The sequence below is a fragment of the Eubalaena glacialis genome, chromosome 1 (assembly GCF_028564815.1).
Source record: "Eubalaena glacialis isolate mEubGla1 chromosome 1, mEubGla1.1.hap2.+ XY, whole genome shotgun sequence".
Classification (NCBI taxonomy): Eukaryota; Metazoa; Chordata; class Mammalia; order Artiodactyla; family Balaenidae; genus Eubalaena; species Eubalaena glacialis.
In genome coordinates, this window is record NC_083716.1 from 9,138,553 (window position 1) to 9,163,921 (window position 25,369).

Here is a 25,369-nt window from a genome sequence, read left to right on the forward strand (position 1 = left end):
AAAGTCAAGGACCTTTAGTTCCTCCTCAAGGGCTATAGATCATATTCTGAGCCACATCCTGCGAGCTGTCTTATAGATACTGAAACCCCCGCCAGGTGGAGGAAGTTAACTACATGATGACAAGACTGTACCCATGACATAAGCTGCCACAATTCCGGGAACTGGCCTCAAGGAAAAGTGAACAAACCGACCCTGGAACTGAAGAACAATCAAGATGATGCTGGTCAGCCCACCACATGACCAAGTTCAAGATGACTGTCAGAGCTGGCTGTGCTGTTTCTGCATGCAGCCCCCTCCCTCTGTCTATAGAAGCTCTTGTCCCCTGATGGTTAGTGGGGGGAGTCGGCCTTCAGACAGGAGTCCAGCACCCCCAACGCCCCACCCCTGCTGTTGCCGGCATCCAAAACAAAGCAAACTTTCCTGTCCACCAACCTGGCCTCTTTATTGGCTTCTGAGTGGCGAGCAGCTGGGCCCCACTTTCGGTTACAACCGTAGCTAATAAATGGTCACATTTTAACAGAAGAATGTTGATAATTTTTTAGAAAAGAATTTCTTTTTACATGTTTACTGAGTATTTCTGAACAAAAACCAGGGACCAAGTTGGACTAACTACATTACCAAACCTACAGAAAATAAGTTTATATAATAGGAGGACAACTGTAGTTTTTAAATTAGTTTAGGAATGACTAAATGATATTTAGGAATGACTTACCTTTACTTTACAAGCATGTGGGGAAGACTCCAATTTTAGATATTTTTTGTACAAAATAATCTTTTCATGTTCACTAAAAATAAAAAAGAATTAACTTATAAAAAATTTCACACACTATCACTTTTAATAGTTACATTTAAAAATAAAGGCTTCCAGGACAATATTTAAATCCTGAGATTCAGTTTTCCTGGTGAGGCATAAACAGCTGGGACTTCCTACTGAAGTGCACTGGCTACAAAGACAACATCTGCCACTTACTAGCTATATGAGAAAATGAAATTAGATATCAAATGTATACTCATGCAGCACAGAGCACACTGTAAAGCTCAATAACATACCCGTTATATCCAACATGCACGGTATATAAAACACTTCGTATTTTGATTCGTATTAAGGAGAGATTAGGTCAGAATCTTTGTAAGAAATCAGAAAAAAAAACAAGAAGTATAATAATGGGTTAAGTATGCTGGTATGGCACAGTGTTGGGCTCACACACTATGTGTAAAGAGTTTCCTACAGGAAAATGTTCAAAGTTCCAGACTGATAGACAACTTAATTTTTGGAAAATAGATCGTTGTGAGTTAAAGAAAACAGACAAGAAACACTTACCAGAACTTCATCTGATCATAGTCTTCCACTAACTAGCTATGATCTTTTACCAACTTCTCTCTCTTCCACTAGCTCTCAATTTCCACGTTTATAAAAACAACTAGGCTGATCTAGACTGTCTTTAAGATCCCTAAAGGTCTAAACTTCTATGTCTGCTGGTATGTTTTTATCTTCTCTCCCCTAGTGTCTGGCACCAATGTCAGAGAATCAATAAATATCGCAAAAGCTCAAGAAAATAAAACACTACTTCAGAAGAACACTTCCACACGCATACGTCACAAACCTGTTATCCAGAACATTACAAACATTCTTGCCCCTACTGGTTCCACAGTACTCCTCTCCTGAGTATACTTCCATATTTCTTGCTGAACTTAAAATGCCAATAGAAACGATTTCTTCACCTCCAGGAGGGTCACATCTCAGGTAAAGGAAGCAGGGGTTTTCATCTTGGCTGTTCACGTTCCTTTGCAAAATCACCAGATCCTGGCTGAAAAGAAAATGAAGAATATTATACAGTTCTCTGAACACTGTCACTAACCCACTTAATGGGCCACAGGGGTTGACATGCTATCCTATTCATTTACATTTGCATTTGGAGTCCAAGCGCCTTGCAAAGCACTGACGGAATGCTCAATACAGAATTCATAAGGAAATGATGCTTTAGACGTGAGGGCTCTCCACTCTCTTTTCCCTTGACTTCTGTAATACATTCTAAGCGACTTCCTATAATTGCCTGTCCAGTTAATGAAATATATGTACTGGGCAGCTAGTGTAAGTTAAAAAACAGTTCAGAAGTGGGGGTGGGGCGGGGTGCAGAATAGAATAAAGGACCAAAGTGTGCTATTTTCAAAACTAAGCTGATGAAGATTTTCGACATCTGGATTTTGTTTTTAATGCCTATTTTGGCCGACAGGAGGTTTTTGTTTCGGGATAGAAAGGCGGTTCTGATCCCGACAGGGGGCCTCAGGAGCCGACGTGACGGACACAAGGGGGAAGGGGGTGAAATGCCGAGTCTTCAGGTCACCTGCCCCCCGTCCCCTGCGCCCGACGCTCACGCCGGAGTCGCCTCCTCTTTCCCGCGGGCCCGCCCCCACCCTCCCGCCACCCGGGACCTGCCCCCTCGCCCTCGCCGCCCGCACAGACCCGTCACCGGCTCGGCTCCGGGCCCAGACCCTCTCCCCTCACGGCCCCCGCCTCCCCTCCCGGCTCCCCCAGGGGCGTGGCTGGCACCGAGCACAACCCCAGTCCCCGCCGGCCCGGCGCACCCGGTGGCAGGCGGCGCCAGCAGCTCCTCCCAGTCGGCGTCCCGGGCGCCGAGACCAGACCGGGTGAGATGGAGACTCTGGGCCAGGGCTCCGCACGCGGCATCCCAGGAAGAGGCCAGCGTCGGGCGGCGGGTCAGTGGCGGCTGTACGGTCTCGGTCTCCATCTGGCCACCTACACGCCAGGCCAGCTCCGGAACCTCTCTTACAGCTCTTTAATTTCCGCCAGACTGAGGGACTGTAAAGGAACAGAGCAACTTCCGTCTCATCCGGCTGCAAACCCCAGAGCCGCCGCTTCGCGCCGGTGTCGGGAGAGACCAGCTACTGTAAACACGCATGCGCGCGCCGGCCGGTTTGGGAGGAGGGTTCAAAATCTGCGTGGTGGGGGGAGAGAGCTGGAGTCCGGCGCATGCGCACTGACAGCCTGGTCCAGCTGCTGGGCTGTGCGCAGGCGCGGTGCGGTGCGCGCGGGAACCCAGTGGTGGTTTGCCGTTGGCCCCAGAGATGTCGTGTGGATGCCAGTGTCTGGGCTGACCCGCAGGATTGGTCCGGTGAGGAGAGTACGTCGTGAGGTAGGTGTGGTGTCGTGGCTCTCGAGACCTGAAGGACCTCGTCCCGACCCTCGCTGTCTGTGGCGCGGACGCCGAGCCTTTCCGCGGACGCCGAGCCTTTCCGCGGACTGAGGTGGGGTGCGGGGGGCTGGGGACGCGGCGGCCGGGCGGTGGGTCGAATTTTCAGCAAGTCCTCAGCCCGCTCCGCACACGCGTTCTCTCCTTCGAGGGTGTCAGGTGGGTGCCGGTCGTTCGGCTTTAGCTGAGGAGGAGGTTGGGACGGTGTCGCCCTTGGTGTGGGGCCGGGGCGGGTGGCGTGTGAGGAAGGTCTGTGGCCGTGGGGCTTCGCCCTGTCAGGTGGCGCGGGCCGCCCTCGTGTCCCCCGGGCCGGGTGGAAGGTGGAGAAAGGCCTGGGCCCGAAGGGGGTGGGGTGTGCCCTCCCGGCCCCGGGAAGAGCGAGCAGGACGGCGGCCTCGGGTCTGCGGTGGAGCAGAATGCGAGCTGGACCTGAAGGACCCTGAAGCTTTGGGTCCGGAGAAGTGGGAGCGGGTGGCTCTTTCCCGATGCCCTCGGCATAGGAAGGCCTATGATGCCTTTCTGCCCCTTTCGGCCGCACTTTGTGAAGAAGTGCAAAGTAGAGTAAAATACACTTGTAATGTCAGCATTCTGCAAATTTGGCCCGTCACTTGTGTAGTTCTGGTGGTGTTCTGTGTAGGAAATAGACATCGAACTCTGCTACGGCAATTCCCTGGCTGTCGAGTGGTTAGAACTCGGCGCTTTCACTGCGGTGGCCTGGGTTCCATCCCGGGCCGGGGCGCTAAGATCCCGGAAGCCGTGTGGCGTGGCCAAAAAAAGAAAAAAAGAAAGAAAGAAAAAAGAAATCTTGCCTCACGTTAGTTTTGTCTTAGTACTTCCTACTATGGGTTTCCTGGGCAAAGTAATTTTTATTTTCTTTTTCTTAAGTTTTCATCTGAGTTGTTATGTTGGGATATTTACCTAATGAGAATACAGTGCTCTTTTGCCTTCTTTTTACGTACTTGTGGAGTGGTGCTAGAAAAATTATTAATGTATTTTTCTATAAGTAATTATCCAGAGTGTTTGTTAGATGGACTTAGGAAGATTGAAAGAGAAACCTACCACAGATCTGATAGGTACAGAATTTATAAAGTTAAAAGTCCTTAACTGTAAATGTTCTGGTTTTAATGATTGCAAAGATTAGTCCCCCAGACTTAACGGTAAGCAGTATATTTGTCATGTATGTCCTGCCTCTTGTGGTCATAAGGTAACTTTGATCCATGTTAGACTGTTTGCATGGTCCAAAGGAAAACTGGCTCTTCTTCAGAAATACCAATCTGCCATTTATGAGCAAGATCAATATTAGCAACTGGATGTTGACTTCCTTAAATAAAGCCGAAAGACCATAGGTCAGAAAACTAAAGACTTGTGTGGTCCCCCCTCTTTTATTCCCATATATCCAATAAATCACTGTCTTGACTTCCCCCCTCCTTTTTTTTTTTTAAGGAAAACTTTCCTCTTTGTCTCCATCTCTGCCTTTTCTGTTTTCCAGCACTGACTTTCAGCTGAAAAGTTCCAGGATTTTCTTTATTGGTCTTTTGGCCTTTTTTTTTGGCCACACCACACGGCTTGCAGGACCTTAGTTCTCCGACCAGGGATCGAGCCCGGGCGCCGACGGTGAAAGCGGGGAGTCCTAATCACGGGACTGCCAGGGAATTCCCGAGCCTTCATTTTAATTACCTCCATTTCATTCTCTGCATTGCCCTCTGATCCTTCTGGTGTTTGCTGCGCCAGACTGAGTCACATCACTCATTAGCATGGCGTACAAAGCCTTTGGTACTCTTACTCCTGCCTGCCTCCCATTCTCCTCTACCTTTGCACATGCCTTTCCCTCTATCTGCAATGCTTTTCCTTTTGGATAGCAGGGAAAATTCTGTTCATATTCAAAAGCAAGTACAGACCTCCACTGTGCTACAGAATTAATCACTAATTCCTCTGAACTACACTTTTGAGGTACTATGAGTCTCTTGTGGTTTGGGACTTTATAAAATAATTCTCACATTTGTGTTTCCTACCATGTGTATACTTATGGAAATTAGGTAGTATATTACACCTGGTAGAGGGTTTTTGTATGGAATTGATAGGGATAACAATAGAAGCCCTTCCTTGTTGGCCCAACACCCCCGCGTCACTTTTCTGCCCATTGTTTCCACTGACTCCTTACTGGACTATGGGACGTTGGGGTTTGGGGGAAGGATATGGTCCTAGACTGAACCAGGAGGATCCATTCCTAGTTGTAGCCAGGTGTTTGGCCGCATGCTTGGTGTTGCCATGGCAAAGCTAGCACCTGTGATACAGGGGAATGTCATGCCCATGAAGAACTTGGGAGCTTGGAAGTAGACCTCTGTAACTTCTCTTGGTTCTTTACTGTTGGAGAATTCTTGGGCTGGCTGTATACAAGTTGAGGACTGGATGTCCTCGTGAGAGTAAATAAGCAGGAAGCGTGACTATGGCATGCAGACCCTTCTGATTCCTAAGGGCTGCTTATCCTCAGCTATGTCCACAGATACTCTGTTTATCTCTGCAAGTAGTCTCACTACTCTCTAGTCTCACTACCTTGTGTGTACTGTGTGTATACATTCCGTGTATATATTTCATGGGGGCCATCAACCCAAATTGGGAAAGATATTCCCATCTTTATTTTTGTTAACCTCATACTGAAATGTAACAGTTTAATGATTAGTAAAACTAGCCACAGTAGAATTAGTAGACTTAGAAACACCTATCGCCTTGTCACTAAAATAAATGACATTTTCACATCACATTAGTATTCTTAGAGCTGTCTCAAAATTTTATCAGAACCTCAAACTTATAGTTATTAGACTACCACTATAAATTTTTATTTTTATAAGTGAGCTTCATTAAGGTATAGTCAACATAAAGAGTCACAAATTTTAGTGTATAATTCTTTGCCTTTTGACAAATACATATAGTTATATAATAAATTCTACAATGCCATGATTTGTGTGTGGTAGTTATTAGATCCATCAGTATTCTGGGCATTGAATCTAATTGTAAAGAAGCACATATACTACTATATTATACATTTGGTTTTTAAAATATTTTGTGATGATTTCAATTTGCTTGATTTCATTTGCAATCCTATGTATTTTATGTTAAATACTTAAATGTGTTATTCTGAAAGGGTCCATAGGATTCACCAGACTAAGTTTCTCCATGACACAAAAAGATTAAGAGCTTCTATTACTGTCCATCTTCCCACCACTATCTTAGGGTATGGTAGAATATAGGCACCTTTTAAGCCTTTAAGGTCTAGTTGGTTAGTCACTGACGAGGTCGGAAAGTGGCAATATGGTGACAAGTTTGCAGTTTGTTCTCCTTGATTTATTTTAGCCTCATTGCATTTTATAAAACAGTTAGGGGAGGAAGGGATTGGATAGGAATTGAGAGAGGTCACATGGTATGATTTGCCTCAGTAGAAAACTTCCAGACAGAACCCCCTGATGAATGTAACAAATGGACTTAGAAAAAACTCCACAAATCTAATTTTTAAAAATATATCTTTAGAGCATTGAAGAAAAATATTGAAAGCAATGACTTTGACACAAAAGGCATATAACAGAGTTTGGAAGAAGATAATCCTGAAAAATCTGATATCTCCTAACCCTTTAGTTGTTAGATGCTTAAGTTATGTAGTCTTAGAGAATAATATTGTGGCAGTTCATCAAATACAGGTGAACTCCCTTGTGCCACCCCCTGCCACAATTCATTTGTGTGAAGGATGTACTGTCTATGCCAGGCTCCATTACCTCCTGACATGCTTCTGTGACCAAAGTGAAGGAGTCTAACCTGGAAATGCTGGGAACAGATATCTTTATAATATCTTTATGGTTTACATTTAATTTCTTTTTAGTAAAATTTTTTGGTATTTCAGTTAAAGTATATTCTTATTTCTTCATTTGCTTTAGAAGGTCATATTTACATTACCTCTGATGTATTTTTCAGTAAATATGCAATTATGGAAAAAATTTCTTTGACTCTTGTATCCTATTCTGGTGATGTTTCTTTTACTTTTTTATTTAAAAAGTTTTTATATTATCCACTTTGGGACTTGAGACAGCTGGTTTATTTATTTATTTATTTTTTCATATGTATATGAAGCTGGTTTTTTATTTTTTAAATTTTTATTGGAGTATATTTGCTTTACAATGTTGTGTTAGTTTCTGCTGTACAGCAAAGTGAATCAGTTATACGTATACCTATTGACATATCCCCTCTTTTTAGATTTCCTTCCCATTTAGGTCACCACAGAGCATTGAGTAGAGTTCCCTGTGCTATACAGTAGGTTCTCATTATTTATCTATTTTATACATAGTAGTGTATATATGAGGCAGCTGGTTTAAAACCACAACAAAAGAACAGGTTGAACAGAAATTAAAGGAGGAGGTATAGCAATTTGAGAAGGTATATCTGGTGCTGGATAGGGATTGGCAAACTTTGTCTGTAAAGGGCCAGATAATCTTTTAAGCTTTGTAGGCCACTTTCTATTGACACTACTCAATTCTGCTGTTGTAGCATGAAAGCAAAAATAGACCACTTCTAAACAAATGAGTATCACTGTGTTCCAAAATCTTTATGGACACTGACATTTGAATTTCATGTAATTTCCATGTCATGAAATATTATTTTGAATTTTAGCTCAACCATTCTTAGCTCATGGACCATACTAAACAGTGGGCTTGTACTTACAAATGGAATTTGTACTAAAAAGAATTTTTACTATTCTGTACTATTAACTTTGTACTATTACAATTTGTACTATTAAAGAGAAATTAAGAAAACAATCCCACTGTCATTGTGTCCTGGCATCCTTGCACCTTTCCACATAGACCATGCAAGCAAAGGCTCTTCTGAGTTTTGGCGGAATGCTTTGTACTCCTCCTAGATCAAGAGATGATGAGAGGGCTTCCCTGGTGGCGCAGTGGTTGAGAATCTGCCTGCCAATGCAGGGGACACGGGTTCGAGCCCTGGTCTGGGAAGATCCCACATGCCGCGGAGCAACTGGGCCCGTGAGCCACAATTACTGAGCCTGCGCTCCGCAACAAGAGAGGCCGCGATAGTGAGAGGCCTGCGCACCGCGATGAAGAGTAGCCCCCGCTTGCCACAACTAGAGAAAGCCCTTGCACAGAAACGAAGACCCAACACAGCCATAAATAAATAAATAAATAAATTTAAAAATGGTCCACATCAAAAAAAAAAAGAGATGATGAGAGGCTTGTAAGGAATCGTTATAGGACCTTCTGTCACTTCCTTCTCTCCTCTGGGAGGTTGTCCTGAGACAGTTTCTCATTGTCTCTGGATTCTGATGAGTTCTGAGGCTTTCTGCCTTGCCCCCTCCCCGCCCCTTTCCCCCCTCCAAAATAAAACTTCAGAATATAAAACCACTTAGCTACAGGCTAGAACTGACTCCTCAGCATCGAAATACTCCACAACTTGCATTGCAGGCATTCAGCCTCTCTTGCTTTGGTCTCATCCTTTTTGGAGTGTGGAACAGGGATTTGGCACATCTTTCACTCTCTCTGTAAATAATAAACTGTCTGAATCTAGAAGTGGATTGTTTTATCTTTACCAGCAGAATCAGTCGGGTCTCACCCTGTCTTATGGGTGTATGACAGTGCCCTGCTACTCACCTTCATCCAGGTCAGTCCTTTGACTCTTAAGAATTTGCATTTTGGGGGAAGAACAGAGAAGGTTTAATCAACTTATTTATGATCTTATCAAACAGAACTGCAAAGCAAGAATGTCTTATCAATTCCACGAGTAATTAATTACTCAGTACCTACCCTGTGCTGCGTATTGAGATACCCCAGTGAAGGGCTTTAGTTATAGTACTCTCTATAAACCTTCTGTGAACGAGTGGGGTAAAGGGAACACTCCCTCTTTGGGAATTGCTGATAATAAACCAGTCATACAGCTGCGGTATTCTCACATAGATCTGTATATGGCTGGAATTGATATGTATCCCTGGAGGCCAGCAGGAAACTTATTCATCAGATGGTGTGAGAGACCAGAATTGTAAGACTGCTGGCCCTCAGAGCTGCCAAGCCATTTGCCATGATGGAGGCGTTAAGAAGCCTTGTCCCTTTGCCCCTTTTCATTTTACCATGTTTGGCAAATGAATTTGACTGAGGCTGAGAGAAAAAAAAATTGAACCAGAGTTTCAAATGAAATCAGTTAAGTTCTCCTTTCAAAAGGCCACAGCCAGAAATTTTAAAATTAAATTATCCACTGCTGGACATAATATGGAGAAACATTTGCTGTTATACACTCTTAAATGGAAGATTATGTTAGTACCACATTTCTTCAGAGCAGTTCGACACTATATAAATATGTGGAACTTGACCTGGTAATTCTAGTTCTAAGAATTTATCTTTATGAAATAATCAGATATATGCATAAACTTATGTATCAAAGTGTTAATTATGGCATGCTCATTATTGTAAAATATTAAAGAGAACACACATTTGTAAACCCATACAACCCATACAAAGGATTACTCCAAAGTTAATTCTTTAATTGAGGCATATCTATAGGAAAGATACCCATGATTTTATATATATATATGTGAAGTTGTTAACAGCTATTTTCCATAAGTAGATTGGATTATGGAATTTTTTTCTTTTAATTTTCTTTGCTTTCTTATTTTTCTGTAACACACATGTATTGCTCTTATGATAAGAGTTGATTTTAAGTAAGTAAATAATTTAAAAGCCCTTATCTTCAAGGCATTACCCTTCAGCCAAAAATAAGAAAGAAAAATAAAATGGGGGGACTTCCCTGGTGGTCCAGTGGATAAGATTCCATGCTTCCAAGGCAGGGGGCACAGGTTTGATCCCTGGTCGGGGAACTAGGATCCCACATGCTGCGTGGTGCGGTCCGAAAAAAAAAAGAAAATGATTGTTTTTTTATATGTGATGATTACAAATCACAAGTTAGGTTTCATTACAGATTGTTTTTAAATGCAGTTAAAGAATCTTCTAGTAAATTCATCTTTTTTTCTTCTTCTTTTTTTTTTTTTTTCCTTTGGCTGTGCGGCATGTAGGATCTTAACCACTGGACCGCCAGGGAAGTCCCAAACTCATCTTTCTTTACATAGAGAAATCATAAATGCTTTTCTCCCCAAGGGCTCCAGGAAGGAGAAATCAGTTCTGGTGGCTTACTTTGTGAGGACATAAGTACACTTCAACATTAGCTGCGTGGTTGTTAGGCTGCGCCCTCCAGACCTGCAGACCTTGTAATTGCCCAGCTGAGAGACTGAAGAAAGAGCCCGGAGACAGAGACACAGAGACATCAATGGTTTATTGGATAGGGAGTCTTACAAGTCTTACAGTTCAGTAGATGTGAAAATGGATGACCAGAGAAGTCACTTAAGACACGGTTACATAGTAATGAAAAGTGGAAGAGGAATCAAATCTTAGCACTCTTGGCTCCAGAGTCCATGTTCTTAAACATAGATCAGTGGTTCTTTAAATAAGCTTGCATTCCAGTGAGCTAGAGGGCTTGATGAAACACAGATGGCTGGGTCCCACTTCAGAGTTTCTGACTCAGAAGTTCTGAGCTGAGGCCTGAGAATTTGCATGTCTAACAAGTTCCAGATACTGCTCCTGACGCTGCTGGCCTCAGGCACACTTTGAGAACCACTATATTATTATCTTAATTAAATGTTATTGAAGTGACCTCCATTTGACTCTCAAACTAGGAAGTAAAAGAGAAGAGGGACTTCCAAATATTCTGGAATGGTGATGTTATTAGGGGCAATACAAAATATTTTTGCTCTTTAAGTTGAGGAGAGAGATCAGAGCATGGAAAGAACAAGGGAAGAGGAAATTGACATTTAGCATTTACTGGGCACCTCTTGTGTGCCAAGCCTGTGCCAGGTGCTTCATGTTCAGAATATCATCATGCCATAGTATGAAGTAGGCTGTGATATCCCCATTTTACAGACTAGAAAACTGAAGTTGAGTGATGTGAAGTCACTTAGCTAAAGTTATAGAGTGACTAAGGTAGGATAAGAATTCAGGTTTGTCTACGCTTGTGGTTTTTCCTCAAAACCACCTTGGAAGTGTGTCTTCTGAGGGCATTTGGAGAGACCCTGTCGGAATGAGCAGAAAACTAAAATTCTGGGTTAATTGTCCAATACGTGGCATGGAACTATCTTTAAGAATTTGAAAGTGGTGATGTGGGAACTGGGGAGATGCTAAGTCTTGCTTTACCTATATTTGGATGAAAATGGCCTATTTAAATGATTTACCTCTCAGGTATTAACCTGGGCAAGGGAATTGCAAGAGTCTCAGGGTAGCCATGCAAGAAGAGTTACTTCACCTGACAACAGCTTTGGATTTCAAATGACAAAGGAGGTCAATTACCCATGAAAATATCTGTTTGGGGCTGAATTGTGCCCCCTCTCTCCCAATTCACTTGTTGAAGTCCTCACCCCCAGTATCTCAGAATATTATGTATTTGAACCTAGGGCCTTTAAAGAGGTAATTGAGTTAAAATGAGGGCATTAGGGTGGGCCATAATCCAATAAGACTGGTGTTCTTATAAGAGATTGGGACAAACACAGAGAAAGGAACACATGAAGATACAGGGAGAAGGCAGCTGATTTTTTTTTTTTTTTGCACTACTGTTATCCCCATCTTAAAACAGTGTTGACACATTGTAGGAGTTCAATAAACATTTATCCTTAAGCTAAATTAAAATGAATTAAACAAAAAATTGAATGGAAAAATCTACACGAGTTAATTTTTACCTCATGGAAAAATACGTTGCACCAAAAACTCCCTGGTCTTGGACTCCTCCATTGCTCAGTATAACCGTCATCTTGTTTATGGACAGGATGATGAGGCGTGAGCAAGGCCCTCAGCCATGCAGGTGTCTGAAGGTAAAGATGAGAATCCCAGGAGCAGAGCAGGAGCTGTGGAAGGGGCACAGAGCTGGAACTTGGGCCAAGTAAGGGGGCCTCACAGGATTACTCCCAGTGGACTGGGATCTGGGCTGCTTTCTGCCACCATAGATACAATTTGCAGGTATGAGGGTGTGCAACCACCTGACCCAGGTGTTAGTCACAGGATGGGCACTTGGCAGAATAACTGACCTGGGTAAAAGGCCTTGAGTGTGAATTACAAAGAATTTCCCACAGAGAGAAAACAAGCCCCTGTAATCACATCACAGAGTTCAGCTCACTGATTCTGAATACAGCTACTGCTTACCTTTTGTCATCTGGAACACATGGCCCCTGGTCCCCATCAGCCCCAGTACTCTTGACTAGTCATGCCATGTGAATTGCCAATGAGATAGCTCTTAGGATGAAAACATAATGATAATAACCAGCCCCTTTCCCTAAATGAAATGCAGCTGGATTTCTTTGCCCATCTTTCAGCTCAGAGTCAAAATCAAAGTCTCTGGATAATAGAGTTGGGGGGACTGGAAATAGGAAACAACATATCATTTCAAACGGTTTCAAAAGGCAGGGGGCTGGAAAGGTGTTGGACCTGGGAGGAGGGGGCTGGAGGGAAAGATCACAGAACCAGGCCCTAGCTCCAGTCCTGCCAGTGACTTGCTAAGTGATCCAAGGGAGTCATTTGTTCTCTGAGCTTCAGTTTCCTCATCTGCCAAACAGAGGTTTTAGCTGTTTCCTCCTAGTCATCTCTAGAAAGCTGTTACTAAAACACGTTAGAAATGGTCAGGCCAATAGTTTAATGTTGGTAACACAATATGAAATATCCTTATCAATAAATGAAATAATACTGGTCAGGGCTTACTGCTATGTCCGAATTTATTGCTCTGTCTGAATTTAGAGGCTCAGGTGGGGAAAGGTGTTACCAGATTGATAAAATTCATATTTGAGTCATCGTCCATGACATGTGGTAGCACCTAATGGGTTCTAGGCTCTCTTTTTGATACTTGGGGATCCAGAGTTCGTTCCTCATGAAACTTACTCCTTGAAAAAAACACACTTTAAACGTACAGAGTCATCAAGTAACTCAACAGTCAAGTAACTACAGGAATAGAAGGAAAGCAAGAGGTGAAGTGGTCAGCTCTGTAAGGAAAGTCAACATAGCCTACCTCCTTAATCATGACTTACCATATTCAAGACTGTGTCCCTCAGAATCGTTGCTGCTTCAATAGGAAGGAATAGAAAAGAAACTTGGAAAAATAAAACATTTTTGAGTGAGATAAAAAGCAGAAGGAAACCCACAGTTAATTTAACTCAAAGTACTGGGTTCAGTGAGTGTGAGCATAGTAGGTTCCTTTACTCAAGACAAATGTCTGTTCAGAGTTAAAGCAGGAGCTGGAAAACCTTAAGGCAAACAGAAGTCAAATTTTCAGAGAGGTACAAACAAAGGTCATGGATACAGAGGGAAAGGAACAATTAACATGGGGTGGGGGGCAGATGGGAATCAGTGAAAAGTTTACAGAGGAGATGGCATTTTAGTGAAGCTTTGCAGGATTAATATTTCAGCCGATAGAGGAGGAGAGAGACTGGAGAGCCATCTAGCCAAAACTCAGGCATGAAAATACATTGGGTGTGGGGAAATGCAGTGGGGAATGAGACTGGAAAGATAAGCTATGATGAGATGACAGGGCCCAGTCTAGGATGACACACGTGAGGTGCCTGGGGTGCACAATTTAAGGAGGCATTCACTCTCAGGGTCGGACAAGCAGGGTTGGCACAGTGGCTTTGGTCATTAAGTAGAGAGTTGATGTCAAAATCTTCCACATGAGAGACTTCTGCTTCTGGTAAGATGGAGTAGATGTACCTTTCCTTATGCTTCCCACTAACTGCAACTAAAAACCCTGAACATATAAAACAAACAAGACTCTGACAGATGGAGAGACGAAAACAGACTAGCTTAGTAACCTTGAGATCCAAGGAAACATGGTGGTGCGTCCCCTGGATTTTGTTTTCGCTTCATATTTCCAGACTTGGAGCTGAAGAAGCTGGCAACCTGGAAACACCAGTGGGTGCAGACAAAAAAAGCCCAACAAAAGCCTGCTGTTTCTAGCCAAAGGACCAGGAAACAGGCAGCCTAGAAAGAATGAAATAACTGCTGTGTTCCAGCCAAATGCCACAGAAAAAACTGTGGCCCCACTTCTCCTCCCCTTCCCGTCCCCCACAGCAGAGACTACATGCAGAAACTAGACTTCCATTTTCACCAGGCTCTAAAGAGGTGTCCCAACCCCCTCTCTCCAGGTTAGTGCCCGAGAAGCCTGAGTAGAGCTGAGACCTGCATCCCTTCCCAGCCCCTGTGGTGTCAGTGGAGACCTTGGGAAGTCTGGACTTCCACCCTCATCTGGTGGAGATGAGGCACTGTTCTACCTAACTGATGCAGTGATACCAGAAGAAGCCTAGTGGAAATTCAGGACTTTATCTCCCAGCAGCAACAAAGCCACCTCTAATGTGGTGTCATTGGAGACCAAAGCACGAGGGTTTTTTCTTCAGTCTTTACCATAAGAACCTAATCGAGTTCCTAGAGGTAACAATCATGAAAGTGTGCCCCCCACCACCAAAAACAAAACAAAACAAAACTGAGCCTCCAGGAGGTTTTTGGTTTTGTTTTGTTGTTTTGTTTTTTGTTTTGTTTGTTTTCTCTCTCAAGCTAGTCCTCATTCAGCCTCCAGCAATTCATCAATTACTATTTATTTGTTCCTACCCATTGCTGGCTCCAGCAGTGACTTCTTCTCCTGGTGTGCTGTATGCCATGATTCTCTGTATTCACCTGTCTCTTAACTTTTGGGGGTGGCTATTTTCCATGTGACTTCAATTCTCTCGTTAACTTAAGAAGACTTGTTGATTTTCAATTTGTTCCAATTTTTTTTTAAATTACATTAAACCAAACTGTTGAGTTTAGTTGTCTTTTTTTGTTGTTGTTAAACTTTGGGTTTATTTATTTATTTATTTATTTATGGCTGTGTTGGGTCTTCGTTTCTGTGCGAGGGCTTTCTCTAGTTGCGGCAAGTGGGGGCCAGTCTTCATCACGGTGCGCGGGCCTCTCATTATCGCGGCCTCTCTTGTTGCGGAGCACAGGCTCCAGACGCACAGGCTCAGTAATTGTGGCTCATGGGCCTAGTTGCTCTGTGGCATGTGGGATCTTCCCAGACCAGGGCTCGAACCCATGTCCCCTGCATTGGCAGGCAGATTCTCAACCACTGCACCACCAGGGAAGCCCTCAATTTTTTTTTCTTGTTTTGAGGATGACAGCTCCCGAGCTCTTTACATTTTGGAGTGGAAATTGGAAGGTCCGTGTTCATTTTTATTTATTTTTTCTTTCGGTTCCTTAGACTGAATAATCTCAATTGACCTGTCTTCACTTTCTTCTCCCTGCTCAAATCTGTTGGTAAGCCCCTCCAGTGAATTTTTTTTTCAGTTATTGTACTTTCCAACTCCAGAATTTCCATTTGGTTCTTTTAAAAAATAATTTCTCTCTCTATTGATATTCTCTATTGGAGACATTATTCTCATACTTTCCTTTAGTTCTTTAGAAGTGGTTTACTTTGGGGATTTCCCTGGTTGTCCAGTGGTTAAGACTCCGCGCTCCCAATGCAGGGGTCCCAGGTTCGATCCCTGGTCAGGGAATTAGATCCTGCATGCCTCAACTAAGAGCCCACATGCTACAACTAAAAGATCCTGCATGCGGCAATGAAGATCCTGTGTGCTGCAACTAAGACCCAGTGCAGCCAAATAAATAAATAAATAAATAAATGTTAAAATAAAAAGAAGTGGTTTACTTTGGACATGTTTAAAATAGCTGATTTAAAGTCTTTGTCTAGTAGAGCCAATGTCTGGGCTTCTTCAGGGAAAGTGTTTTTTTAAAATTTTTATTGGAGTAGTTGATTTACAATGTTGTGTTTCAGGTGTACAGCAAAATGAATCAGTTAGACATATACATATATCCACTCTTTTTTCTTTTCTTTTCTTTTTTTTTTTTTTAGATTCGTTTCCCATATAGGCCATTACAGAGTATTTAGTACAGTTCCCTGTGCTATACCACAGGTTCTTATTAGTTTTCTATTTTATATAAAGTAGTGTGTATGTATCAGTCCCAATCTCCCAATTTATTCCCCCCCCCCAGGGAAAGTTTTTGATTGCTTCCCTCCTCCCCCTTTTTATGGGCCATACTTTCTTGTTCCTTTGCATATATTACATTCTTTTGTTGAGAACTGCACATTTAAAATAATATAGATAATATAGAGTTCGCTGGTGGCCTAGTGGTTAGGATTCCGGGCTTTCACTGTCATAGCCTGGGTTCAGTCCCTGGTTGGGGAACTGAGATCCTGCAAGCCACACACCACGGCCAAAAAAAAGCAAGAAAAAATAATATAACATGGCAACTCTAGAAATCAGGTTCTCCCCATTCTCCAAGGTTTGTTGTTGTTGTTTGTTTAGTGACTTTTCTCAACTAATTCATTGTAAAGTCTGTATTCTTTATTGTGTGTGGACACTGAAGTCTCTATTGATTAGCTTAGTAGTCAGCTAATGATTGGCTACTAAGCATTTAAGATTACCTTAAATGCCTGGAACCAGTATACCTCCCAGTCTTTCATGAGGGGCTCTGTGTGCCTACTGGAGCATGCCTTCAACAGTATCAGCCAAGCAGTTGAAAACTCTGCCTTTGCCTTCACTTCCTGCTTGGGAAAAGCTTCAAGGTCAGCCAGGGTTGAATGCATAGGGCCATCTCATGTCTTTCTTGAGCATGCTCACAACCCTGCATGCACACAGCTCTATACATGTGCATGGACTTCTAGACTCCCACGGATATGTCAGAGCTGTTCAAAACCCCTATGGACATCTAATTTACCAGCTTTTCCTTTAAGCTTTTTGGCTAGTCTGTCAGTTGCCCCAAATAATCCAATGCCTCAGAGAGCCAGGAAGTTAAAACATTTTGTCAAAAGTTTTGCCAAAAGTTCTGTGAGGAGACTTTTTGCACTGAGTGGACTCCAAGTTAGGTCAAATGCAGATAGCTTTGCAAGCAAGTGACGTCTTCCAGAAAACCAGCAGATGAGTCAGATAATGACAGTTCTTTGGGAATGAGACTCTGAAAGGGCTCTACCTCTATTCTGCTCCCTCTGGTGGCTGCGTTGGAATCTAGGCTGTTGAAAATAAGGCTACCAATGGAGCTGGAGAGTGAATGATGGAACAGTGCCACAAAGCATGCTGTTCAATACTGAGATTCAGTTGTTCTTAAATAAATGTTTCCTGAGCTGCTGAAAGCTTATAGTTAGTATCCAGAGTCAGAAAAACCTGATTCTGACAATTTCTTTTTTGCCAGATTTTTCATTGCTTTTACAGAGGAGAGAATTTTCAGAGATCTTATGCCACCATTTTGGGTTATATCTCCCCTGCTGTTTGTAACCTCACCCAGGGTTTGGCCAGAGCAGCAAGGAATAACCCTTTGTAGTTAAAGTAATTCCCTCATTTAATGGAACCAGCTTTGCTGGTGTGAGTACCTTGAAATCACAGAAACCCGATTTAGAACAGATATCCTCTTCAAATTGCTTTTTGAAATCTTTTTGTCTTAACTATAAATTATGATAATATTCTGAAGTCAATGAACCTATATCCAAATCCTGTTAAAAACTACAAGTATATACTATTTCATTGTGTTGCTAAATCATGAAGTCTAACCAGCCTTCTATGACTGTACTTTTAGATATGAGTATTTTTAGATATTAGCCTCCCCACATCACTGTCTTTTTATTTTATTGAAATCCCAAATTCGCTTTTTTTCCCCCCCCCAAATTTGCTTTTGATTAACTGTCAAACCTTAAATGGTCCTCTGAGAGAAACAAAATCTGAAAAGGCGAGATTGAAATTAAATGATTTAAACTAGTATTTGGGCATTCACATTTCCATTGGTGCTAAAATATATCTGAACATGGAATGGAATTCAGAACTCCCTGAAAGAGAGCTGGTGTCCAAAGAGTTGATGTCACACAGCCTAAGGCCTGATAGGCATACAAGTTGGAGCTGGACAGTGGTTGTCCATTCTGGTCGCACTGGTGGAGACTGTGCTTCTAAAAGCGAGCTCTTCAAACTTATATCTCAATTACTCCTAACAAGGATAATTAGAATTTTCTTTCTCAGATTAAGGGTTTGAGAAATTCCTGATAAGATGTACTGTTCCCTAAAGTTTATTTTAATTGTAATTTTTTTAAACTGTCAGCATTCATCTTTGAATGCCAGCTTTGATGACTTAGATGCTCGTAAGTATGCTTTGGCAGTTGGATTGTTTATTCCTCTCTTCTGGCTCACTTTTCCCCAGTTTCAGGGAGTCAGATTAAACAAATTGCTTATTCCACACAAATGGGACTTCCTGGAAAGATTTAGGGTTTAGGAGGAAAAATGGCAGTTGTCAGAGGGAGAATTGAAAGCTTCCTTTTCCTGAAACACATATCGCTTACAAAATAGATTAGTATATTCTTAGTATTTTTGAACATAACATTTTTAAAAAGCCATTCCCTTAATAATTGCCATAGAAGATTTTTAAGCCTGATGTACAGGCAAGGGTTTAATTCTGACTCTGAAAGGAAACATATTTAAGGAGGCCCAGGTGTTTGGGAATAAAACCATTTGCTCAAGTGCAGGCTGGTTATTTACAGCTGCACTTTACTGCATGTGAAAGAGAGAAAAAGATTCTTCCCACTTTCTTTCCTTCCTTCTCTCTGGACTTTGCATTTCAGTCCCATCTCATTTAGAAATGAACCCTTTCCCCAGTCTCTGGGCCAGCTTAGGGTCTTGGGCCCCCCCTAGGAAGACTCATAAGGCCCCCTTCCCCTTATACACGCATAAGGATGTGTGGTTTGGGTTCATTCTCCTCCACTGAAGGAAGCATATTGAGGTTGCTAGGTGGCTGTGGGGAGGGAAGCCACATTCACTGCTTGCCTGCACTTCTCTGCCTAGGTAAAGCTTCCAAAGTTAACACGATAATTATGTTCTGCATTGGTGGCGGTATCCTTTTGGCTATGCTTGTGCTGATGGCTGCTGTCATCTGTCTTTACTACAAAGTAGCCAACGCATTGAAGTGAGTGATGTGGGTAAGAGTGGCTAACACTCCCTCAGATGGGATCCTGGGGTTCTGTGCTTGAGTAGGGTCATTCCTTGCCCCATGGCCGCACCCCGGGTGAGGTCAGGAACGGCGGGAGGGTTTGAGACGACAAAGGCAGTGCGTGTAGAATCTTGGTTTCTTTGCCTTCCTGTTTGGGGCTGTGAGTTCATAAGTAGAATGTTCTCAGCCAGGTGGCTCTGTGCTGCTTTGCTGTCACTTGGCCTCATTGAGTTTACCCTCAGCTGGCTAATTCCACAGCACTGCAGACTGAAGACTGTGTGAATGAGTCTCTCTGCCTGTGTTCACTCAGAGGATGGGCTGAGTTGATCTTCTCTTGCCTGCGTTGGGGAGCTCTCAGTGTGTCCTTGGCCTTGGGGACAGTGAGGTGGGCCTATAGGACTTTGGGGAAGCTGAGTTGTGTGAAGATCCTGGAGTTTACCTAACAGGGGAGTGTAGATCAGAAAAGTGAGCATTAGATTTGGGGGAAAGGGACCTTCAAATATGGGAGAGATTGGTTGTCAGAAGCAGTGGTGTTCCCATTCATTAACGTTCCAAGGAGGCAGCATAAGTTGTGGAACAGAGCCCTGCATCAAGCTTTCAATGATCTGCCTTTTATTTACAGCTCCTCCTCTGCTTGTATGTGTTTGATCAAGGCACTGTGTTTCTCCATGTCTCAGATTCCTTATCTAATAATGGGGAGAAAAAACAAACAAACAAACAAAAAAGAAGCAGTGGTTTTCCCATTCTAGGGAAGTTAGGCCTGTGTGCTGGAAGGTGAATCCCAGCACCCAGGGGACAACTGACTTTGGTACCTGTCATGCTCTGCACTTGGAGGACTTGCAGTGATCATCTGGGTGACCCGCACTTGCAAGTCACTCTCCCTTATTTGCTGTAACCTGATTTTACATTTCTGGCAATCTTAGGAGAGAAAGGGATTAGACAGGAACTTGGGACGGGGGCAGAGCACTTTAATCTTGGGCTGGTGTCATGTGTTTGATTGGCTCCAGTCCTAAGCTTCTGAGATACCTCTGACAAGTTGTAACAAATGGACTGAGAAGAAAAATTCTAATCCTATGCTCTGTGTATGTCTTTTCTCAAGAGTTCCAAAGGTACCTATTTGTTCGGCCTTAAAAAATAATCCAGCCATGGTCACCCAGGACAAGGTCGCTGCGGCCATCACCACTGGGTCTTATCCCAACCTCCAATGCTGTGATGAATGTAACTTGTATGCTGGCTTTGATGCCCTGCCACCATGCTTCTGTGATGCAAACGAGGGACTCTGACTTGGGTGGGCATAAATATCTTTGTGAGCAATATTTCTTTCTTAGTAGAATGTTTTATTATTCAAGTCAAGTTTTATACTGTTTACATTATATCATGTACTATATAACATATTTATATACTTTTGAATAAATGAAATATTGAAAATAATCCTCTCTGCCTCCAGTATTGTTGTTGTTAGTTATAAAAGTACTTAAATTTGTGTAGTACCCACTTTGGGACTTGGGGCAACTAGCTTATAAAGTTATACTGCAATATAAGGAGAGTTAGAGTAGAAGATACACCTATATATCCAACCCCAGAAAAAAAATATTGATCTTAGAGTGTTTCTAGTTTCAGACCCTGCTAAACTTCCCACGCTCGGCCCTCCTCCTTCTGAGGGCTTCATTCACTCTCATCCAGCTACTCTACCATGGGCAGTTGTTACACTGCCCTGGAGGGAAACTCCATTCATCCCAGAGGGAGAACAGCCAGATGGGCTGTCTCTGGGTTGAGGTTGCCTGATCTGTGCAATCATGGGGTTGAACTCTGTGGTGTCAAAAGGACATTTTAAAAACCTGAGATTCCTCCTCCTGCTATCCTCCAAATCTTCAGAAGCAGATTTTTTTCTTCTCTTTGGATCACTTTAACACTGATTATTGCTGACTCAGCTGTCAGTGTCTTTAACTGCAAACAGGAACCTCCCGCTGAATGGTGAAGCCCAGATCCTCCTGGTCTCAGCAGAGGTGCACCCCTTGTCACTCCTGCTCGTCTGCTCCCTTCTGTTTCTGCTCTTTCCTCTGAGCCTCTGGAACCCCCTTCTAACCATAGACTCTCCATTTGTAACCACAATTTGTTCTTTTTTTAAAAAAAACATTTGAAATGTTGATAGCACATATTTATTTTTATTTATTTTTTGGCTGCGTTGGGTCTTCGTTGCCGCGCGCGGGCTTTCTCTAGTTGCGGCGAGCGGGGGCTACTTTTTGTTGCGGTGCACAGGCTTCTCATTGCGGTGGCTTCTCTTGTTGCGGAGCACAGGCTCTAGGCGCACGGGCTTCAGTAGTTGTGGCACGAGGGCTCAGTAGTTGTGGCTTGCGGGCTCTAGAGTGCAGGCTCAATAGTTGTGGCGCGTGGACTTAGTTGCTCCGCGGCATGTGGGATCTTCCCGGACCAGGGCTCGAACCCGTGTCCCCTGCATTGGCAGGCGGATTCTTAACCACTGCGCCACCAGGGAAGTCCCCACAATTCGTTCTTTCATTAACAAAACCCTTGCTTAGTGAGCATCATGTGTTTTACTCAAGGTAAAGAATTGACTCGTAACAGGTGGTTGGTTACCTGCTAAAAGGGGTGGAAAAGGATAACAGGAAATAATGAAGGAAACGGCTACTATGTCTAGGCTAACAGGGAGAGAACAATGGTAGAACTAAGCATTTGGAAGAGGCCACCTCCTGGCTGAGTTTCAGTCCTCAGCAGAGGGCTTGGCTGATGAGGGAGTATTCAGCGCTTTAGTGCTTGTGAAATTTGCCAGAGGGATGTGGGAGCTGGAGCTGCTCTCACACAGTAGCCCTTGGAATGTCTGGGAAACTCGATGGAGGGTGAGTGTCCCCAATCTCAGTAAGAGTTTCAAGAGGCAAATTCAAGGCTGCACCTTCCGTGGAGCCTGCCCCAGACCTTCCAGCTGGATGTGACGCGTTCTTCTTGAGTTCCTGGAGCACTTCCTCCCTCTCCTGGCACCTACTGCTTTCTGCCCCTTCTTAGGAGTTCAAATGCAGTTCGATTTTCTCTTGTCGCCAGCAAGCCCCTGAGCACGTCCAATTTCCCTCTGAACCCCACGCAGTGGGCAGCTCAGTGCCCAGCATCTGGGAGGCCCTGCACAAGTGTGTTCCAAATGTGGGGAATATGCCATAAGTCCAGGCATCTCAGGGTCCTTGAGGGAGGCAAGATGGAGTAAGGGGTCTTTGAGACAAACCTCTCTGGTTGGCGGTATGGACAGAGTGTAACACAGGGTCTTTAGAACTGGACACACTTGGTTCCAATCCAACTCTGCCTTTCACAAGCTAGTGCCACTGGAGAAGTTTCTTAACCTCTCTGAGCCTCAGTTTCCTTGATGTAAAATGGTGGCTGGGGGCTGCCAAACAGGCAGCCACATTCCTGATGCCCAGAGGCCTTCTCTTTACTCCTCTGTATGAGTATACAGTATGCTGGGGATACACCATGGATACAACAGCATCTCTACCCTCAGCGAACAAGTCCTTAGGGGCCTGATTGAATTCCAGCTCCAAATCAAAACAGATTTCCCCCATTTTCTTCTTAATATTTCCATGTAGATCTTCCAAATACTTGCCCCAGTGGCCATGCGGGTGAATCTCCTCTGTATTCGTTCATATAACGAATAAGATCTTTTCTAACCCAATGTGAAAACACTTAAGAACTTACTTAGGATGGGCAAATCAAATTAAGTATTTAAAAAGAGCACTGAAAAATTATCTGGTCACTGGCCCATCAATCATCCCTCTGTCAGGAACTGACTAAACATCTGCTGGTGGCCATGCGAGGGGCATATTCAGAGGTGTGTCAGGTGCAATACTGTAATACTAAGAAAACTGTCAGATACTGTGACTCACTAGAGAGTGTAAAATCATATAACCAGGAATAAAAAAACTTTGTAGTGGAGCTATTGAGCTATACGATGCACTATCAGCATATAATAATATATAATATCAATGTTATTTTTTCTTTAGTCTTAGCAGACTCAAAGGGGTGCCTCAGACCTGATGGATGGAGCTGGAAGTCCAGGCTCCCCACCTGGCCTCCACCTGACTTGGGGGTGCAGGGGGGCCCTCCTTGCTGCCTGGAGGTGATGAAAGTCCCAGCTCTTCACTCTGCCTTTTCTGACATCACCCTGGGGAAGGGAAGGGAGGGGAGGACAGGGGATGAGATGGGTGTGGGGCACGGAGAGCAGGTGGAAGTCTAGGCTCCCCACTTCACCTTTGCTGCCTGGGCTGGGGGGGGGCATAGTGTTACCCATGGTGTTTGGAGCAGGTAGGTTATTGCCTGAAAATTTTCTGAATTGCCTGGCTGCCCCTTTGCTGCTGGTCCTTTGGCTAGAGGGAGCAGGCTTCTCTTGGGCTGTTTTTTTCTGCACCCATTGGAGTTTCCGGGTTGCACGCTTTTCCCTGTTAAGTGCATTTTGATCCATGGGGCATGAGATGCTGAACAGCGGCCTTGGTTTTCAAACTTCATCATTCCTAAGAATCACCTGGGTGCTTTTGGAAAGAGCAGCTTCCTGGCTCCCATCCACTGAACTACACCCAGAGTACCTGAACTGGAAGTTCATTGGACCCTTATTTATTTATTCTTAAAAATTCAGTCCATTCATTGTCAACACTTTTCACATTAGGGATTTGCTAAAAGCCATAAGATGCTAATTTTGGAAACTGTTAGCCTCCCACTTTCTCAACAAGATTTGGATAGGTACCAGTTAATGGGCAGATTAACTTTTCAAAGTGGAAACTCTAGCAGCTCTTGGTTACTTGGAAAAATTCCTTTTTTCATTTGAAGCACTTGCATGAAATAGATGCCAGATGCTAAAATCATTGTTTCGTGTGACTGAGGATGAAGCTACTCGTGAGAGATAATTAACTTTTGATACAAAGATTGCCATCTTCATCAAATTGACCATTAATTACATATCATCAACTTCTACTGTGTATCAGCAGGAAACTTACTTTTACCAAGACAGTTGTTGGTGAAGGGCATGTTTGTAATCAAACTGACATGTCTCCCTTTAGAGGCAATGTCCCTCCTTGGGTCACTTGTCAGATTTTCACCTCTCAGGAATTTGGGGTTCACTTCCAGGCCCCACCAAACCCTGCCTTCTCCCTGGGGGACTTGACAATACTGTATTCTCATCTCGCACATGCTATTTATTGACAAAGATGGGAACAATACCCTGGACTTGAGGGCTCATATTTTAAATATTGTTACTGAATATTTCTAAAAAATTTTTATTGGAGTTTAGTTGCTTTACAATGTTGTGTTAGTTTCTACTGTACAGCAAAGTGAATCAGCTATATGTATACATATGTCCCTTCTTTTTTGGATTGCCTTCCCATTTAGATCACCACAGGGCACTGAGTAGAGTTCCCTGTGCCATACAGTAGGTTCTCGTTAGTTATCTATTTTATACATAGTATCAATAGTGTATATATGTCAATCCCAATCTCCCAATTCATCCCACCCCCCCCCGCCCCCCTTCCTCTTTGGTATCCATACGTTTGTTCTCTACGTCTGTGTCTCTATTTCTGCGTTGTAAATAAGATCGTCTATACCAGTTTTTTCAGATTCCACATATATGCATTAATGTAGTTACTGAATATTTATTGAAAAACAACAACAAAAATATCTGGCTGTGTCCAAGTCTGTTTCTTTAAAGACAACTTTGAGGGTACTGAGCCTAGTGCAGGCCTCTTTCTGTTAAGGTATAAAAAGAGATTAGATTAAGTGGGTGCTGCCCTTCTTTTCTGGGAGCGTGTGGGAATATGCTAATCTTTCTTTGCTTGCTTTTCAGGTTTCCTGTAATGCTTTGAAGATCTGGGAAACAGACTAAGTGCGTGGTAGCTCACAGAGCAGTCCTGAGGGGTTGTTGTGATTGTCGTTCAGGCTCTCATTTGCAAGCTTAACCCAAACTCAACAAAGCCAAGGCCCAATTTGTTCCCTTTGAAACAGACAAATAAAGCTTGTTTTGAGTAAATGACATCTGATTCAACTGACCAATTATTGTAGTTTAAAAAAAAAAACAGAAAAAAAACAGCGACTTTCTGACAGACC

At 43.3% G+C, this 25,369-nt stretch overlaps 2 protein-coding genes and 1 long non-coding RNA gene across 4 annotated transcripts in view; 2 read left to right on the top strand and 1 right to left on the bottom strand.

Moving 5' to 3' along the window:
• The window catches only part of LOC133092751 (ATPase PAAT-like), a 15,961-nt gene extending 13,086 nt beyond the window's left edge, over positions 1-2,875 (bottom strand). The window contains exons 1-3 of the mRNA XM_061192537.1: positions 2,587-2,875; positions 1,605-1,808; positions 713-785 (exon numbers count right to left, since the gene is read on the bottom strand). Of these exons, the coding sequence (XP_061048520.1) occupies positions 713-785; positions 1,605-1,808; positions 2,587-2,750 (441 nt within the window). The 5' untranslated portion in view covers positions 2,751-2,875. The remainder of the gene's footprint in view (positions 1-712; positions 786-1,604; positions 1,809-2,586) is intronic.
• Positions 2,553-25,271, top strand: LOC133092755 (uncharacterized). Of its 2 annotated transcripts, none has more exons than XR_009701133.1 (3): positions 2,553-2,718; positions 23,281-23,396; positions 25,110-25,271. It is a non-coding gene; the product is annotated as an uncharacterized LOC133092755 (long non-coding RNA). The 2 variants fall into 2 exon arrangements; XR_009701132.1 differs by lacking the exon at positions 2,553-2,718 and adding an exon at positions 3,039-3,155.
• On the top strand, positions 19,164-20,562 carry LOC133092298 (protein FAM24B-like). The gene is made up of 2 exons (XM_061191554.1): positions 19,164-19,255; positions 20,379-20,562. The coding sequence occupies exons 1-2, from the start codon at positions 19,164-19,166 to the stop codon at positions 20,560-20,562; spliced, it is 276 nt and encodes a 91-aa protein (XP_061047537.1).
• Positions 25,272-25,369: the final 98 nt, after the last annotated feature.

Bases quoted from the DNA above. Each gene is read 5' to 3' on its own strand.
- LOC133092298 (XM_061191554.1), top strand. From the start codon at position 19,164: ATGTTCTGCATTGGTGGCGGTATCCTTTTGGCTATGCTTGTGCTGATG. The intron at 19,256-20,378 runs GTGAGTGATGTG...TCTTTTCTCAAG, and splicing joins AAAGTAGCCAACGCATTGAA to AGTTCCAAAGGTACCTATTT.